The sequence below is a fragment of the Vanessa atalanta genome, chromosome 17 (genome assembly GCF_905147765.1).
Source record: "Vanessa atalanta chromosome 17, ilVanAtal1.2, whole genome shotgun sequence".
Classification (NCBI taxonomy): domain Eukaryota; kingdom Metazoa; phylum Arthropoda; class Insecta; order Lepidoptera; family Nymphalidae; genus Vanessa; species Vanessa atalanta.
Window position 1 is genome coordinate 8449081 of NC_061887.1, and position 18112 is coordinate 8467192.

The 18112-nt window shown below is 40.1% G+C and overlaps 1 protein-coding gene across 3 annotated transcripts; it reads right to left on the reverse strand.

The window, feature by feature from the left end:
• Positions 1 to 1359: 1359 nt before the first annotated feature.
• On the reverse strand, positions 1360 to 17722 carry LOC125070229 (dnaJ homolog subfamily C member 13). 3 transcript variants are annotated; one of them, XM_047679999.1, is made up of 38 exons: positions 17590 to 17722; positions 16930 to 17279; positions 16480 to 16826; positions 15344 to 15479; positions 15127 to 15245; positions 14626 to 14772; positions 14346 to 14445; positions 12950 to 13122; positions 12638 to 12845; positions 12338 to 12493; positions 12011 to 12253; positions 11628 to 11804; positions 11176 to 11367; positions 10518 to 10726; positions 9920 to 10079; positions 9734 to 9834; positions 9344 to 9518; positions 9042 to 9244; positions 8835 to 8955; positions 8592 to 8756; positions 8233 to 8384; positions 7952 to 8153; positions 7611 to 7796; positions 7371 to 7506; positions 7115 to 7299; positions 6421 to 6609; positions 6108 to 6284; positions 5634 to 5795; positions 5229 to 5441; positions 4852 to 4984; positions 4472 to 4732; positions 4268 to 4380; positions 4014 to 4186; positions 3628 to 3850; positions 3330 to 3497; positions 2995 to 3141; positions 2648 to 2873; positions 1360 to 2447 (listed from the first exon to the last, which is right to left on the reverse strand). In XM_047679999.1, exons 2-38 carry the CDS (start codon positions 17266 to 17268, stop codon positions 2374 to 2376), a joined length of 6591 nt encoding a protein of 2196 aa, XP_047535955.1. In that variant the 5' UTR covers positions 17269 to 17279; positions 17590 to 17722; the 3' UTR covers positions 1360 to 2373. The 3 variants fall into 3 exon arrangements, with proteins under 3 accessions (XP_047535955.1, XP_047535954.1, XP_047535956.1); XM_047679998.1 differs by having other exon boundaries at positions 16930 to 17297; positions 17590 to 17707; XM_047680000.1 differs by lacking the exons at positions 14346 to 14445; positions 14626 to 14772; positions 15127 to 15245; ... (2 more) ...; positions 16930 to 17279; positions 17590 to 17722 and adding an exon at positions 13946 to 13977.
• Positions 17723 to 18112: the final 390 nt, after the last annotated feature.

An 18112-nucleotide genomic window follows, 5' to 3' on the forward strand; every position in this document is an offset into this window, starting at 1 on the left:
GAATAGAGAATATAACTGTGACTCTAGCCGTGGCGAATTGGCATACCTTCAAAACTATGAATATTGGGTATTGAGGGCGAAATTATAGGCATATGCCCACACACTTGTATTATCTTCAGCATAGTTCTCTCTATGAAACTATAAGTGTGTAAACAAATTTGAGAATATAATTAAAAAAACAAAAAACAAGTCAGTTAATATCAATTCAATATATTACTTTACATTACACATGTATAGCTTACTGCTAAATATAAAAATATTAAACATTCATATTCTTCTCAACACGTGTTGCCATCGCAGTTCACTCCTTTTATTACCACATGTGCGCCCAGGTTTACTTTAAAATATGCTATCTAACATGCCAACAAAGTACTGACATTATACAATATAACTTTAATGATTTACATTTTATCTTAGCTATTAATGTGATGTCATAATCACCTTGATGCTTAAGAACCTCCTAGTCATAAATTACATCATTAAAAAGCTGAAAATTAAGTTTATAAAACTGGGTACACACGATAGCAAATGACAGTCCGTTTCTTTCATATTAACATAATTAGGACGTACTCGAGACCTGAGCAAATTAAAAATCGCTTGATACGTTTACACAATTCTTAATGTTATTTATTTAAATACTTTTTTTTATTTATATATATGAATGTCGGTATATGTTTCAAACAAACGACCAATGCATTCATAATTTAAAATTATCTCGTCTCCTAATAAAAAATCGAATTAAAGTAACTCACTTGTCCCTTGACTTTTAACCACATCAGTCAAATGACATGTTATTTCAAATTGTTTAAGAGATATAGAGAAAAAAAATGATTTGTTGAGTTTTCTTAAAGATTGTTTTAAATTCCTTCGAACCAATATTTGTAAAGAAATATAAAACAAAACACCGGCACCGAAATATGTAGCGTCATCATATTATAAGAAGAAATTTTTATACAAGTTCTATTTCACATAAAAAAAAATCATGTAAACGTAATTCGTAAATATTATATCGTTCGTTTCTTAACGCTATGATATGACTAACATTAAAGTTACAATTTAATACAGTAATATCACACTAAGATTCGTACAAGATATCAAATTTTCATACAATACAATATAACATTATACAAGATTCAGCAACACAATCACTTGACTTAAATTATTTAAGTTATAATATATCTATTATTTCTCTCGTTATTTACTTTACATTTATTTAAATGTATGAGGCATGTATATTAATTGAATGAGTTACAAAAAATATGTAAGAAACCTAATAAATTATATAGTTAAATTTTAAGGCTAAATAATGTATATAAATCCAAGATTCTGGCAAGACTATCAAGGACAAACAAACAAATGCACAGCACGTTGTACAATTAACATTAAATTATTTTAATAAAAATCTCTGACTAATAAATTTAATTTTGTCGTTCTGTATAACGGTAATGTCGTCAAAAAAAATATGCAATCCCAATCTATTCAAAAATAACTAGTATACACCGAAACCCACTCAAAAATCATTTCCCCGTTTCTCAACTAGCCTCGTGACTTATGACGTATACATATTCATAAACCACGCTTCGAACTTATATTTAATTACACTTTGCAAATTATAAAAAAGCAGGAATGAAAAGTTTATATAAAGAATTATTTGAAAGAGATCATTTGAAAACATAAGAGTAAGGATTAGATTCAAACAATGTTTTTTATTAACATCTATATAATATACACTTTGTTTTTTTTTTTTTTTGTGATTGGAGTAAGTATAAGTACATTTCAATCAACGTAATTTTTATATTATGATAATAAAAAAGTAATATAATTGTATCCATTTATGATTTTTTTTTCATCGATGCGTATTATAATAATATTAAAACAGAGGCAACGACATATATGTAATATCTATAAAACTTGCAGACACAATATTTCTTCTAAAAATCAATTATGTTTTAAAATTCAAGTGTTCTAGTATTTATAATTTTTATATAATTTAAAATATTTTATTTATTAATCGCGTCTTGGCAGTTCATAATGTTATGTTTGCCTTTCATTTTCACTAATTTGCCTTTTTTATTGCACTAAAAATAGTTTTTTTTCTTGGAATTTGTTACATTTATTTAACGAATTTTATGTTAACACTTATTTAAGGAGGAAGCATTATTTTATTTTATTTGACAGAACCAAAAAGTGTCCTAATAGGAAATCAATACATAAAGGGTACGCTTCATATTTTTTAAATATCATAACCAAACATGATTAAGAACGAATTATATTTATCGTTGCCGTTAACAGCGGATCTTTATAACACATAAAATTCATATTTAGTGGTGAGGGCGAGGATCAAGTGGTGTGGGCGAGAGGTTGCGGCGACGGTCAGTCCAGCGGCGGCGGCTGCGTAGGCGGCACGGACGGCGGCGCCGACAGGTAACCGGCGCTCTGCGGGGCCGCTGCACGAGAACAAAAAAACTCTTAATCAATTTAGATCATAGTATATGACTGTGTAAGTTACAAAAAGCGTATTAAAATCCAAAACGTGTTTGAGTAATGGCAATCACAGATGTTAAATCAAAAACATTAGGGACAGAAGATACAAATGATTGCCTTCAAAACAATTCCACGTTTTAATCTAGGGAAGAAAGCGACCGACCGGCAATAGAGTGGTGCTGCGGTGCAGATATGAAAAGGTCGTGACGCTGGGCAGAATACTGGTCCCACACGGGCGAGCGCGCCAGCTGCGCCCGCACGCGCTCGGCGTGCACGCCCGCGCGGCTCATGGCCTTGAGCGCGCCCACCACGCGCGCTGCCGCGCTGCCCTCCAGCGAGCGAGCCTCCAACACCGCCAGCAACTCGCCCACCAGCTCGCACTCCAGCGCCTGCGCAAAACATTACTTCGTTACTACATTACTACGGAGAGACTCCTCCTCTGTTTACACTACGAGTGGAACATATTGAGGTTATGTTATAATATTAATAATCAAGCAGTATAAAACATACCTGCAGCACAAGCTTGTCGGTATTGACTGTGCTATTGAATATAGCAGCTAACGCGTCGCAGGCGCCGCCGACCACTTCTCGACACGTCTTGACCGCAGTTTTGAGTCCGATCATGACGTCAGTTTGGCCGAGCGCCATGACACAAGCCTTCACAAAAAAATATTATTTTATTATTTGTACTATACCTGTTTAATGTCTAAATCAGTCTTATGTATTAAAGCAGTTTATGGTATCATATTATCTGAACCAAGAGAGCTCTGGAGCTTAAAAGAAACATGATATACTTTCCACATTTAAAAGATTTGTAAGCCGTAGTCGTACTTCGGAGAGCATACCTGCGTGTGCGCGAGCGCGCCGAGCACGGGCACGGCGTGGCGCGGACACACGGGCAGCAGGCGAGCCAGGCGTGGCAGCTCGCCCAGCTGCGCGCACGCGTCGCACAGCGCGGGCCGCGCGCGCAGCAGCGCCGCCAGGGCGCGCGCGCACGTGTCGCCGCGACTGCCCTGGCGAGCCACATCGGAAATGTATTGTTGTGTATGTGCACGTGACAGTTGAGAACTCCACTTTATATATGTGCTATTTAATTGAAATTTTAAATCGATCTAAATTTCGTCGATACTTCATCGAGCTTACCTCCGACGAGTCCTTATTGAGCGACGACAGTGTCTCTGTGACCAACTCCTGTAAAAATCGCTTGGGACTGCGCAGACTCCAGGTTGGATTCTGCAGGAACAGCTTGAGGTAGACGCCTCCCACTACAACCTCGCCGGGCGGCGCCCACGCGTCCTCGTTGTGCTCCGTCACTTCGCGCTCCTCGAACAAAGCCGACGGGTCCCGGATTTGATTCGTGTAATGTCTAAGGAACAAAATTAGTAACAATATTAATTCCAAGTCCCAAACTATATCCTCTTCAACTAGCAACTTTATTATTAACCAGTATTTCATTCGTATATGTCTCCAAGACGTCTCCACTATACAAACTGAAGCAAATATCTGTTACAAAAGGAAAGTATCGTAACCGGTCCCGCAGCTGCGCGAGGTGCGCGCGCACGCGCTGGCGCAGCTCGTCGCCCCACACCAGCTCGGGGTGCTCGTGGCTGGCGTCGAAGGCGTGCAGCGCCGCCGCCGCGCCCGCCTCGCGCATCGCCTCCGCGAACACGCTCGGCACGTAGCGGCAGATCGTCAGCCGCACCTGAAACGCGAGCGTTTGTACTCTACGAGTATTCGGCGAGGAGCGGACGACGATGGAATATAGCCCTCGACACTCGCGTACCTTAGGTCCGTGAAGCTTGTCGGCCATCATACGCGCCAACAGTTCGACGGCCATCTCCCTCATTTCCGGTATATTACAGTTGCAGAATAAATCTAATAAGTAAATCACAGCACCTGCAATCGATCAAATACATTACATATATGCGTTATTTATATTTCAAAATAGATTCTCGACTGCGGTCGGCGGTCGGCGGTCGGAAGTCACCTTTGGCGAGCGCCTCCCGCACGAGCGGCGTAGCGGACAGCAGCGCGGACAGCGCGGAGAGCGCGTCGGGTCGCGGCGGCGGCGCCAGCAGCGGCAGCAGGTGCCCCAGCAGCGCGCCGGCCGCCACCTCGTCCACGCACTCGCGGCTGCGCGCCGCCGCCGCCGCCACCTGCACGGCCGCCTGCGACGCCGCCGGCAGCGCTCGCGCCGACATCAGCCCGAATATCAGACCGAACTGGCCAATGCACTGGATCTCCACGCCTGCCGAAGCCGATGTTTCGTTATAGAAATCTATCTCACTACCAGCTATATATATATACACAGAGAATAATAAACTAAATATTACAATACGAGGTCACGTTTAAAATAAAAGATGGTACCTGGATTTTTTATAATACAATTGGCGAGAGCATTTAATGCCAATGTGATGTGCTCGGCTCTCTCTTCTGTTATATCCGCATGTGTCTCCTCTTGAATGAACTTCAATAAGTCTAGGACAAACTGTTGTGGATTCTGCAAAATTAATTCTTTTTAATATAACGGAGGTGAATTAATTTCTTAAACGTATACAATGGTTAATGCCAAAAACACCACAAATTACACAGATAATTACGATATAAACTTTGAGAGCATTTAAATTTTTGTGTATATATTATTTGCCATCACAATCCACTGCTGGATATAGGCCTCAGCCTATTGCCAGCAGCAGATTATGACTTGCTGATGATGTACTCCCTCTCCATTCTTATATATTTACCTCTATGGGGTAGTCGGGCAGCTCATCGTATATCCGCAGATAGACACCGCCGACAGCCAGCAGCCCCTCGTGCGCTGAGTACTGCAGCGGCGGCACCAGCGCGGCGTCGTCGCCAGCGGGTTTCTCGCGCAGCGCCTCCTGCAGCTCGGCACGCGTGCTGTTGTCCCACACCAGGTACGGTGTTCGCCAGTTCGATGTCAGGGTTTTGAGAAGCTGAAATTAATATTCGTAAGAAAATTAGAAACCTTAAACGTACATAAGGTTTATAATAATTATGTAATATATTTAAACATGACCGACTCATATAAAACAAAACGAACTAAATAAATAAAATAAACGTACAAAATATTATATCAGTTATAGAGCAAGAGGTAATTGTTGTATGTCATCATAATATGAGTTCACCTCGTGCGTGTCGTCTCCCGCCAGCTTATCGCACAGGTAGGGGGTGAGCAGAGCATGCAGCGCGGTGCGCACGCGCTCGTCCTCCGCGCCCGCGTCCGCGTGCGGCCCGTACAGCGCCGCCAGCGCGGACACACTCTGCTTCGCGAGGCGATTGGCCACCTCCTGCAAACGGTTACGGCTCGTATTGAAAATCAAAGCGAGCTGACCTATTCCACGAATAGTCGTTGAATTATTGGATATTAAAATATGGTACATACATACAAGAATAGTGCACCTCCGTCGTCCAACAGAAGTGATAACTTAAAAAAAGTCTATCCGAAATGCGACTAGCGCTGTGGGTTAGAGTGAGAGAGGAGATACCTGCCTACCTCTGCCGTATGCGTAAGAGAAAGGAAAGCCAAAGACACTGGCGCTGTAACACGTTAGGTAACGAAGCGGTTTACCCCTTCGTAAATTATAAAATATTCATGGAACCTGTTTGTTGTCACCCTCGTTAGGCAGGCCGGACTCGGCCAAGGTGTAATCGTAACGCAACACGGCGGGTAGCAGTGCGTGCAGCACGTGAGCTCGGGCGAAGCGAGCACGGCACTGTGCGTCCGCTGCTAGCGCCGCTACCGCCTCTGCACCAGCACACGCCGTCTCGCCCAACTCCTGGCGATGTAATCATTTATATTTTGAATTCATCGATCGAAAAACACTTACTAGAATAAAATAAAGGTAATTTAATTAATTACTAAAATTGAACGTATATATCTTACACTCAATCGCACATCGATGTCACACTCACCGGTCGGCGAAGCAACGGGACGATGTCGGCACAGAGCTGCGGCAGCTGCGCGGCGGCCTCGCGGCACGACGGGAAGCGCGCGGCGACCGCGAAGCAGCGCGCGCAGTGCATGCACACCGCGGCCGCCGTGCTGCCCTCCTTGCTGCCGCCCAGCACCGACACGCAACGGGACAGCGCCTCTTGCAGCACCTACGAGAAACACAGCGCTCTAATTCAAAACTACTCCATAATACATATATTAAAGTTCAATTGCTAGTTAAAGCAATTTTGTATATATTATACAACCATGTCGACATCACTAGTATCAATTTCAATCAATTGTTATGCATATTACAATGTTAGAAATACACTTATTTCTTATCAAACCTCTATGTACATCCGGGGTAAGAAAAGGTTCGTCACCTTAAGGTCTATTTTCGTGTGCTCAGTATGCGCGATAATCTGCTTTACCGATTGCGTATGACATATTGCGTCGCAATGTACACTATTTTGAACCCAGTTATCATACTATGTTAGTTTAATTTTATGTGCAGTTTTCTGTTTAACGCTTTAGTTTCAAAATATACTAAGAGTTTACGACTCGATAAAGGAATCAATTTGAAAACTGACGAAGGTTTTCTTACTCTGACTGTACGACAATAACACAATGTGCGACATGTTTGCACGACCGCTCATATTGAATCAGCCCGCGTACCTCGAGGCCGCGCTCCCTGCAGAGCTCCTCGGCGTTGAGCGCGGAGCAGGCCAGCGTGGCGTGCGCCAGCTCGCAGGCGGCCGGCAGCAGCGCCGTGTCGCGCGCGAACAGCGCCTCGGCCTCCGCCTCCAAACGCGCCGTGCGCAGCAGCGCGCCGTACCCCGCGTACTTGTACGGGGCCAGCACTACGGGGAAACACTCGTTTAGTCAACGGGAAACACTGAGATGACGAGCACCTGAACTGAAATTCTGTTACCTTCCGAATATCTTTGGAATAATATCGTCTGAGTGCGTAGTATGAGAAGAATGTTATTTGTGTTGGGACCGTCACCGCTCCAAACGTTCCTACTGCAGAGGAACTCGTACGCTTGATTCACAGCCTCGAAACGGTCCTAGAGGGAAACAAAATTTTAATATTTATAATAAAAATAATGTTAGGCTATCACAATAGCGATAGATTGCAATCACAGATATGCGAGTAAAGATCTCGACTCACTCTGCCTTCGGGGTTCTTATCGGGATGGAACTGTTGCGCGAGCCGGTAGTAAGCCTTGCGCACGGCACCCTCGTCCTGCCCGGGCTCGAGGCCGAGCGCCGCGAAGGCTTGTTCTGCCGTCATCGAGGCCGGTTTCTTGTCTACCTCGCGTCGCCACGCCTCCAGCACGTCCTTCAGCAAACCTACCTGAACATGATGAATAAAAGTATGAATTATTCAGCACTCTAAATAAATATTATCTCATTCTCTCTCTCTCTGTCACTTTTAAACGCTAATTTTTAACTAATTTCTCTATAACCATTATATTATGTGAAGCAGTGAGCCGTTAAAAAACTAGTCACCGGGTCGGGAATTGGCCAGTCTGGGAAGCGTTGCGTATCGCAGAGGTGTCGCAGATAGAACATGTTGCAGAACAGCTCGTTGCGGAGCTGCGGGTAGAGCACGGCGGGGATGGCGAGGTAGGGGTAGCGCGCCGCGATGTGCGCGCGCAGGCGCGGGGTGAACTCGCCGATGTGCGCAGACACCTTCATTATCAGCATACGCCTGGAATATTTGAATGATGATGATCCTGTCACGAGGTGAATCATATTTTCATCAAATATTTTTAAATATCTTTATTAACCTCATTTCAGAATTCCATATAGCCTCTGGTGTGTCCCATTCGCCGAGGAAGATTTGGGCAAACTTTTCGGCACCATGATTCTCCAGGTAGCACACCATGGCCTCCGGTAGCAACTGGCCTAAGATTGATCGTTGCATTATGTCGGAACTTGTCTGAAATATTATATTTTAATATAGTAATTTATACAATAAATAAATTTATTACTACTTACTAAAATTAAAACAGTGTAAATATTTTGTAATTATTGTCGAAATATTATCTATATGGGTTGAACGTTTTCAGCTTAAAAATACGCCCACTATTTATAGTTTTTACAATATATATATAATTTTTATAATACAGCATTAAAATCAACTCACCTGATCAGCACGAAATGCTTGTTTCATATGCGTTAGCCGCAAAAACCTCGCAATCGGCAATAAATTCGAACCAGTATATAAAAGCATAAAGTAGAATACACCCGTAAGATATAACTTCGATATTTCGGGATTGTCCTGCATCACTTCATACAATAGTGTCGCCACCTAAAAAGTATTAAAGAACGTAACATTTATTTGGCGATTGTTACAAATATAATGCTTTAGTTTTCGTGTGGTACGTACCTTTTCCACGAGTATAGGATCAAAAGTTAGGAGCAACTGTACGACATGAGCCAGGCAAGCCGGTTCCGACAACAGTCTCTTCACTCTAGGAAGCGGTCTAATGACTGCATCTTCTTCGTCTCTGCAACAGTAAATTTTAATTGAACGTTCGGAAAGACTCGGTTTTTTCTTCGTAGGCTATCTATACAGTGGCGCAGCGCGGCGCACCTGCTGGGGTAGTAGCGCGCGCAGGCCACGAGCAGGTCGAGCACGGTGGCGGCCAGCTCGGTCTCGGTGAGCGCGGGCGCGCCGCGCGCCGCCAGGCTCCAGCGCAGCTGCGGCACGCCGCCCAGCGCGCGCCAGCCCTCCATGCTGTTGGCCCAGCACTTCGTTTTGTTGTTTATCTCCCCACTCTTGTACGATTCCTTTAGCTACGGATTGAAGTTTGAAACGAATGTAAAACTTAAATCATAAAATAAATAATATAATCAACGAGTGCCAGTAGATGGGCGATATTGTCGACTACGGACCTGCTGGAAGCTGACTGGACCCTTTCGCTGCACCTTGTCGCCTTGCTCCACGTTGTAGTACCACTCGCGGTCTCCGTCTCCAGTCTGCGCCGGCCCCTCGATGACGTTCGTCTGTGTCGGCACCATTGCACGCGACGTATGCAAATGTGCTAACGTCATCAGGTCGACTAGAATCCTAAATTAAATTAAATATAAGTCTTACTGATCACCATTGTGCTTTATATATTATTCGTGAAATAAATTAATGTCTCTTAGTTTGATGATTTTAACTTTTTTTTTCATATATGAAAGATTTTTTTAAACAAAATCTTGTAACCACAACTGTCACGCATCTTTCACACCTGCGATAAAATAGCCTTGCAGTCTTATTAACAAAAAAAAATCTCTAACCTTATGCCATTCCATTCCAATATCTCACTGACATTCTTTCTGTGGAGAATCAATTTAGACAAAAACTGCACAAGTCTATCTCTCTCCATTCTGTCGCACGTCTGAAAAACAAAGTGTAATAAAAAAAAAACAAAAGATTGAAAAAAATTGTAAATTTTATTAAATCCATTGTAAATTTAATCATACCCTGTCCAGCATTTGCACAATGTATTTGGTGTCAGCGAATGGACCAATATCTTCATAATAACGACCATATACTATTGTCATTGCTTGTAAACACATACATTTCATCTCCACTTTAGGTGTTGATAAAAACCGATGATATAAGTCGTTAAAGAACTCGTATCTGGAAGGTAGAAACACATGGTTTATGATAAATGACATGAACCTAAGGGTTTGGATGGGAATCTTATATGGGGATAGGGATGAATGCACTAAAATAATAATTAGAAAATTGACCCAATGAGACAGAAATATGATCTAATCGAGTAAACTTTTTTATTCTTTAAGTTATCCCAAATATTCAAAGGTAAAAACGTTTATAAATACTTTTGACTATTTTTTCAACAGAAATGTATTGAATGCTACTATCAGTAAGAAAGTTCCAGGAAATATCAATAATAATTAAATCAATAGTTACATAATGTAATGTCTACATAAAAAAATCGCATTTGCCTCCAAACTCCATACCAAAAAGTGGCCTAAAAATATTTACTATACAATAAATAAATAATAATTTAAATAAAATCTCAGAAGTCCATCGACGAGTTTGATGATGACTCACGACTTGCGAATGGGGCTGTCGTCGTTGTCCCGCTGCTCGAGCAGGATGCGCAGGTAGTAGTCCCCGATCTTGACCTCGTTCTGCAGACACTGGTAGTGCACCTCGAGCTCGGCGTGGTTCCACGAGGTGAGCGTGCCGCCCGCCACCTCGCGGTCCGAGGCGAAGGCGCGCAGCTCGTTCTCCAGCGCGCTGCGCAGCTCCTCGCGCGTCTGGAGCACATTCAGCAGATACCACTCCATCAGATACCACCAGAAAGTACTATTCAATACGTATTATGGAATAAACTACATCCTACCTTTAAAATAGGTCAAACGTTTTATTGCAGTAGTGTGATTATTATGAATGCCAAATACTTTTTACAAATAATTTTATTTATAGTGTATTCCAACGGCAAGAGGCGTTAAGATATGCAAACCTTAGATTTGCATATCTTAACGCCATTTTTGATTGCTAATAGCTCTGGTGTAATATGCACTACAAACATTTCTGGATGAATATTTATTGAAAATATAGGACAAATCCCCCCGGTTATTAGATCTTATGCAATGGTGTTTTTCAAGGTCAACGATGTTTCTTTATCTTTACTCCTCCTGCTGTTAAAATCAGATATACATAATTAAGATTCTATTTACGAGATCAAATTACGAATAATACATACGGTGTGATTCCATATGAGGTTAGGTAACGCGTGGTCCCGATGAAATTGATAGTAGAACATCGGCCAATTCGCAGTAGACTTGACTCGCTCCCTGCGCCTCCTCAGCACTACGGGTCGATCACGGATCTCCTTACGCGGATCCGTACCTCGCGTCCTCTGAGCCCAATGCTGCATTGCTAACGATGCGTAATGCTATGAGGAGAAAATATTCCATCGCTGTAGTAGTGCAGATTAATATCTCCAAAATGCCTAAAAATTGTTTAAAATGTTAATCTTGAATATATGGCATAGTAAAGACTTTTATGTTTTAAAAAAGAGATTTTTATCAGATATATAATTGACACAATTTTAACCCTGAACAAAAAAACCATAATTTATGAACGGAACAGATGAATAGATCGAAATCGACCACTTGGCTATAACGCTGGTTCTCAAGGCCGGGAGCCGCTCACCTCGAGGTGCTTCTCGACGTACTTGACCTGTCGCTCGAGCGCCTCCCAGTGCGGCGCGCGCGGGCGGGCGGCGGCCTGCGCCAGCTGCAGGTTGTCGCGCTCCTCCACGCGCTGCTCCTCCAGCGCGGCCGCCGGCGGCGCCTCGCTGCACTCCAGGAACGCCAGCAGACCCGACGGCTGACGGACCACCAAGGTAATTACTATTTCAACTTTGCGATCGAATCTTAAGCACGAACGATTGAGTTAACTTTTTTAATATAAAATGTTTCCGATAGGCGCGATCGATATCAAATGCAGTAGTAATTATTTCACTTTTTTTAGTCTCATCCAGGTAAAATGGTAATATACCGACTCCATAACCGCAGGTAGAGGTGGGAGCGTACCATGATGCGGCGCATGAGGTCGGCGGCGGGCGCGTGGTCCACCAGCCACAGCGCCACCAGGTGGCGCGCCAGGTGGCGGCGCTGCAGGCGCGCGGGCGCGTACAGCGCGTGCAGCAGGTGGCGGGGCAGCGCCGCCTCGGCCAGCGCCAGCGCCTGCACGCGCGCGCCCACCCCCCCGCCGCCCTCCTCCACCAGCGCGCGCGCCACCAGCCCCGCGCCCTTCACGACGGCCGCCGACGGGTGCTGCGGACATTTGCAATATAAATTGTTGAAGTCGAGCGTTCCGTTCGTGTAAAAATTTGTTGTTAATTTTAAAACATGTATAACCTCAAAAAGTTTAAAGATCATGCGTCCCCGACCGGCCACCATCTCGAGCAGCTGGTCGAACTGTTTTCCGTCTGTGGTCTCGCTGTAGGGCACGCACAGCGCGAAAGTCAGGAAGTCCAACATGGCCGCCACCACCAGCGCGCCGGTGCCCGCCGTCTAGGCAAGCGATCGTCATAAATAATCTGACGAAACTCGAATCACTGCTCTCATCTCACGAAGCGAGACGCTCATATTTCAGTTCTATAATAAGCCACTCGTATGATCCGGTAGAGCACAAGAAAAACGACATAATATACTGACGACGTGCGCGGCCCACATGGCCAGCAGGCCGTCGAGGAAGGGCAGCGAGGCGAGCATGCTGGCCTTGTTGAGCTGCTCCTGGCGCAGGTCGGGCTCGGCGTGCATGGGCTGCAGCAGCGCGCACAGCGCGTCCAGCGCCGCGTGCGAGCAGGCCGCGCACTCGCGCCGCAGCGCGCCCACCACGGCGCTGCCCATCCACTCGCGGAACCTGCGGAGGGCGCCGAGCATTTTAGTCGCAGGAGTAGCTCTAAGTGTGATTCGTTTTAGTAGGGGGTAATTAAATTGGCTACACTCTTGATGCTTTTTCTTTACCCGGGTAGTGCAGTAAAGGCCGCGAAGCCAACTTTGCTGGCGCACAATCTCCGCAGCGCGTGAAACTGGGCCTCCAGCTCGCGTAGCGTCAGGTTGGAGCCCGAGGGCCCGCTGCTCATGATAGCACTCAGAGCTCCCGTGATCAACTTCTCCTTATTCTCCGCAAACAGTCGCTGTGGAAATCGACTTCACTATTATAATGTTTTGTATTTTAATACATTTTGATTTTCTTTGAGATGAAAATAAACATTAGAAATTCGATATTTAAATAAATAAACTTAAGATATCTCAGTCAATAACACTCATAAAAACAATATTTTTTATGAACATTTAGATTTTATTTACATTACATTATTTACATTGCGTCCTTAAATAAAAATATTTGATAAATTCAAAGCAACAATGACTAAATGTAATGAACGAAATGGAAGAAAAAAGATTTTTATCGATTCGATAGCGCGAAAATTATTACTGTATATAAATAAGACTATTTCACATCGCTTTGTACATTTGTAGAACGAACATAAATTCCCATGTCAGTAATGTGATACTATATGAAGTGTTTATCCCAAGGTGTGATGTATATGACAGAGTCAGCCTTAACTACTCTTCTCATTCTGTAAAATTTTTATTTAAAGATCAAGATTATTATTATATAACATGAAATATGATACCTATATTGAATTATATATTTTTTCGCACTTTTAATATCCTTTAGAAACTATTAACTCTTGCATTCAATACCTGTTTGATTCAACATAACTTTTTGATTTAATATAACATTAAATTGGTTAACATTAGTTGTTTATAAATATTAAGATATCGTTAATTTATAAAATATAGTTTCTTTTTTTATATAAGTACATATAGCAACATAATATATTCGTATTAATTATTTAATAACAATATGATAATCTTCAGAGTCTAGTTTAAGGCTGGCTCATGTATTGCAAATAGGCGAGGGGACAGATAAAAATAACATTGTGAGGGACTTACAAGATCCCACGTAAGAAACAGCCACAACAGGGGACGAGCCTATAAGGCAACAATATCAAATTAACATGCCCAATAAAATGACTATGAAGGAGCAATAAATCGTGCAAATTAGTCATTCAAAATATACATTTAAAAATTAATATTTAAATTCAGAAATGCTCAATCGAAAATTTATTAATTAAAAAAATTAACACTGATAATTAGAAATGTCAAATAATATATTATGACAAAAATAAACTAACTTGGCAATAAATTAAAAAATCTGTCAATAGAGCATAATGGAATAGATGGGCATAAATGTTAATGTATATATGTCTACGTCTAATATAATTATGATTATTTAAAGTTAGCGAAGGCATGACAAATAAAGCAACAGCAATATTATATTAACAAAACCTACATCTTGGCTGACCGAGTATATGAGACCGCTGTAACCAACATTTGCATTAAATCGTTCGATAACTTCTGATCTTGACATGGCCACTGGATTTTGAAATAACCTGTAGAAAACGAATTTCTTTTTTAATTTCATTAAAATATATCCCACTAAATCATCACGTTAATACTATTGAAAAAGATATGGTGTCAAATAATATAATCTCTTTACATAAGATTTTTTACAATAATTTCTATTATCAAATCGAGAAATAGGAAAAAGAATTGTAAGGAGCTTAACCCACTTGAGATGGTTGGCCTCCGTCTCCTCGTCCACGGCGTGGTGCAGCGGGCCGAGACGGTACCCGCGCGGCGTGCGTGCCGAGCGCACGTGCACGTCGCGTTGGCCCGCAGAGCGCACGCCGTCCACCAGCGACGCCAGCAGCGCGTCCCTGCATTAAGATCTTATTGTGATTCTGTTATTTTTCTTTCTCAATTTGAAAATTTTATTTTTGCCCAATTTAATCCTTACGAGTGACATTGTCGGTTAGTTTAATTAAAATATTACAGGATATTATATGAATTAAAAATCAACATATTCTATTTCTATCCAGAAATTCTGGGAAAAAGTAACATATGACATATGATAAATAAGAGTGTAAATTTTTACAAACTATTACATATGTACACATTTTACAGTATTAAGTGTACCTAGATAACAATTAAATCTAAAATACTTTTATGTTCTGATTATTATTCATATTAAGAATTTTAAAATTACAAAAATAAATCATTTCATCTCTAACCGCTCTCCAGCCAAATATGTCCGAGTCTGTCCATTTAAGTATTCGATTGAGAACTTTTGAGGGTGCTCGGGATCACGAACTAAAGCAAAAACGTCGCTTAGCGGCCTCAAACATACAACCTGCAATTTTATAAATAACAATTAATATAATCCATGAAAGACAATACTTAAAAAACTTGATTATTTAAAAATACTTTTTGTTTTTTTAAACAACTTACAGAATAAGTCTGCGGATCTCTTTCAAGAATGCAAGTGTCAGAAAGGCAAAGAGTCCTACGCATTGGTTCCATATGTCGAGCGGGATTCACCTTGTGGACCATAAACTCACTTAATGAAGTTTGGTGTTGATCACCACTGAAAATTTAATAATATGAAAATATCATACTATATATAACATGGAATCATACATAGCAGTATGATTCCATATTATACATAGTATGATATTTTGATTTAAATATATAACTAATTCCAATCTTTAATAACAGATATTACTTTCCAATTATAATATTGGCTATCCTTATACAGATAGATAACATTCATTTGTTTTTAAGGTTAATCATTTGTATTATGTGTAAGATATTCTCTAAATCAATCCGATATTTCAAAATTAGTAATGATTACATTCCCGTGCCTCAAAAAGCATATAAAGTTATTGGTCTTGTATTGCTGACCAATTGGATTATAAGAATGAGGGAATAAAGTACACATAGACTTGTGTACATTTAATATCTTGCATGGAAGACATTATTATAATAATTTTTAATTACTGATGCTATAAAAATTATGTTCTAATAATTATAAAGTTTTGATGTTTTTTTATGATCTAATAAAATACAACAAAGAACATACTTTTTGTTACTTTTACTTTAAAAATAATTATCAAACAATAAACAGTATATTAAATGTAATCATTGATAGACAAACAGTGACTCATTCTTATGACTGCATATCCCAATCCTATGTTCAATGCTATGATAATAATTTAACACAATTGTTTCATACATGATATGATGATTTTAAATAGAACAGATAAAAAGTATGTTGAAGGTCATTTTAATAATTACAATTAGGTATAAAGGAAAACATGATTTGAAAAATGAGACACATTAATTAAACATAAATTGCTTAAACACTAATGCAGTTGATACTTGATAATGAATTTGGGAAAGTTTGCTTTCCTTTAGTTATTAATTAAATAATGAAGCTATATTCATTAAATAAATAATTATTTATGCCATTAATGTTTATAAATATCACAAATGTTGGCAACATTACTGGAACAATTTTAAACAAGACTTATTAGTGTGAAATGTAATTCTTTATCTCTTTGTACTTGGATATTGTTTTATCTTACCTGTATTTGCCAAATCTTTGATTGTGGTAATCATCAACTGTAATGGTTGCAGAAAGTACTTTTATGCTTATGCTCATTGTTAAACTAGCCATTTCCAGCATTTTATTAATAATAATTTGATGATCCATAGTATTGGAAAATAAGTGAAGACGACTATATCCTCCAACAGCTAGTACGAATCCTCCCGGTATGTCTCTTACAGGAAGAATGCCTTGTATATCACTGTAGGGGTAACTAGCCAAAAGTGTGTGCGTTGATGGGTCCAGCTGTTCTAATGAGCACGGGCCAACTTCAAGCACGATGGGTAATCGTGTACCACTCCAATGGTGTTTGTACGCTTGATACCTCTATAACAATGATCAGTGATTAAAAATATTGATCAAATATAATATTAAGGTTAAGGTTCTGTACTTATAGTATTATTTAGGTTTTATTGAAGATTATACTTACAAAAATGTCTTTGGGCTTTTCTGAAAACAAGTGTCTATATTTAAAAGCCTCTGTTAAAATAAGACATTTATGTTCAGAAGAGAACTTCATTGAATCAATTTTTTTGTCCTTTTTCATGACAAGTGTAAAGTCATGGTTTGCAACAGAGTTTGAATGCTTGGATGAAGCAATGGTGACCACGTCTGAGTACAGCCATTTATTTGTCACCTCCAAGCGATCTGGATTGTATGTTGTGATCCCATGAGTGCCAATGGAAAATACTCTTTTGTACTTTCCTTTCCAAGAGTGTTTTGTGACAAGGAAAGCTGCCACATCTTGGTTGTCTTTGAGTGGAATCATCTTATCATTGCCTGTAAATCATAAAAAACCTGGAAATTAGATTATTTACATATAATGTCATTCGAAAGGGGTATACAGATAAGGCCGAATAATAAAGAAGGTAATTGCAAAATTTAAATTAACTTTTCGCTCGTTTACACCTTATGTTTCGTAATTTTAGAAGTATATATTAAAACAAAATATGTTACAACAATTAATTTGATTTCGACAACAAGTATACTCCCCTTTGTAAATAGATTGGAAAAGGATATTGGAGACGTGTAAACAATATTTAAAACTAACTATGCAAACTAGTTTTTACGAATATATAAGATTCCTTACAGTCTTTAGATGAACGATGAAGATTTACTATTTCATCTGGTATCTGATAGGATTATCATAGTATACAAAACATTCAGGAAAATATGAAAAATATTAGCTCAAATCTAGCCGACCAATCGCGAATTTGACATTTTGATTAGATGTTGCTAGCTTTTGAAAACATAAGTTACAGGATGGAACTTATGTCTTATATCTATATCTAATAAAAATATATGCAGCTTATCGTTAAATATGAAATATAAATATATAGTATATAACTTAAATAAATATTATATATATTTCTCTTAATAATAAATATTTTTATTAAGTACTGCACATAATAAAAATCTATTTAGAACTTTTTTAATAAAATTCCAAATGATCGTTTAAATTAGCTGGTTAATATTCATCGTCTTATATACAACTGCTACAGGATTGACTTAATTTAGATGCCATCATGTATTTGTATGATAGTCATCAATGGATTTAAATAGATAATAATGTAAGGTTTTGTCGCAAAAAAATTGTTATAATTTTGTAATGT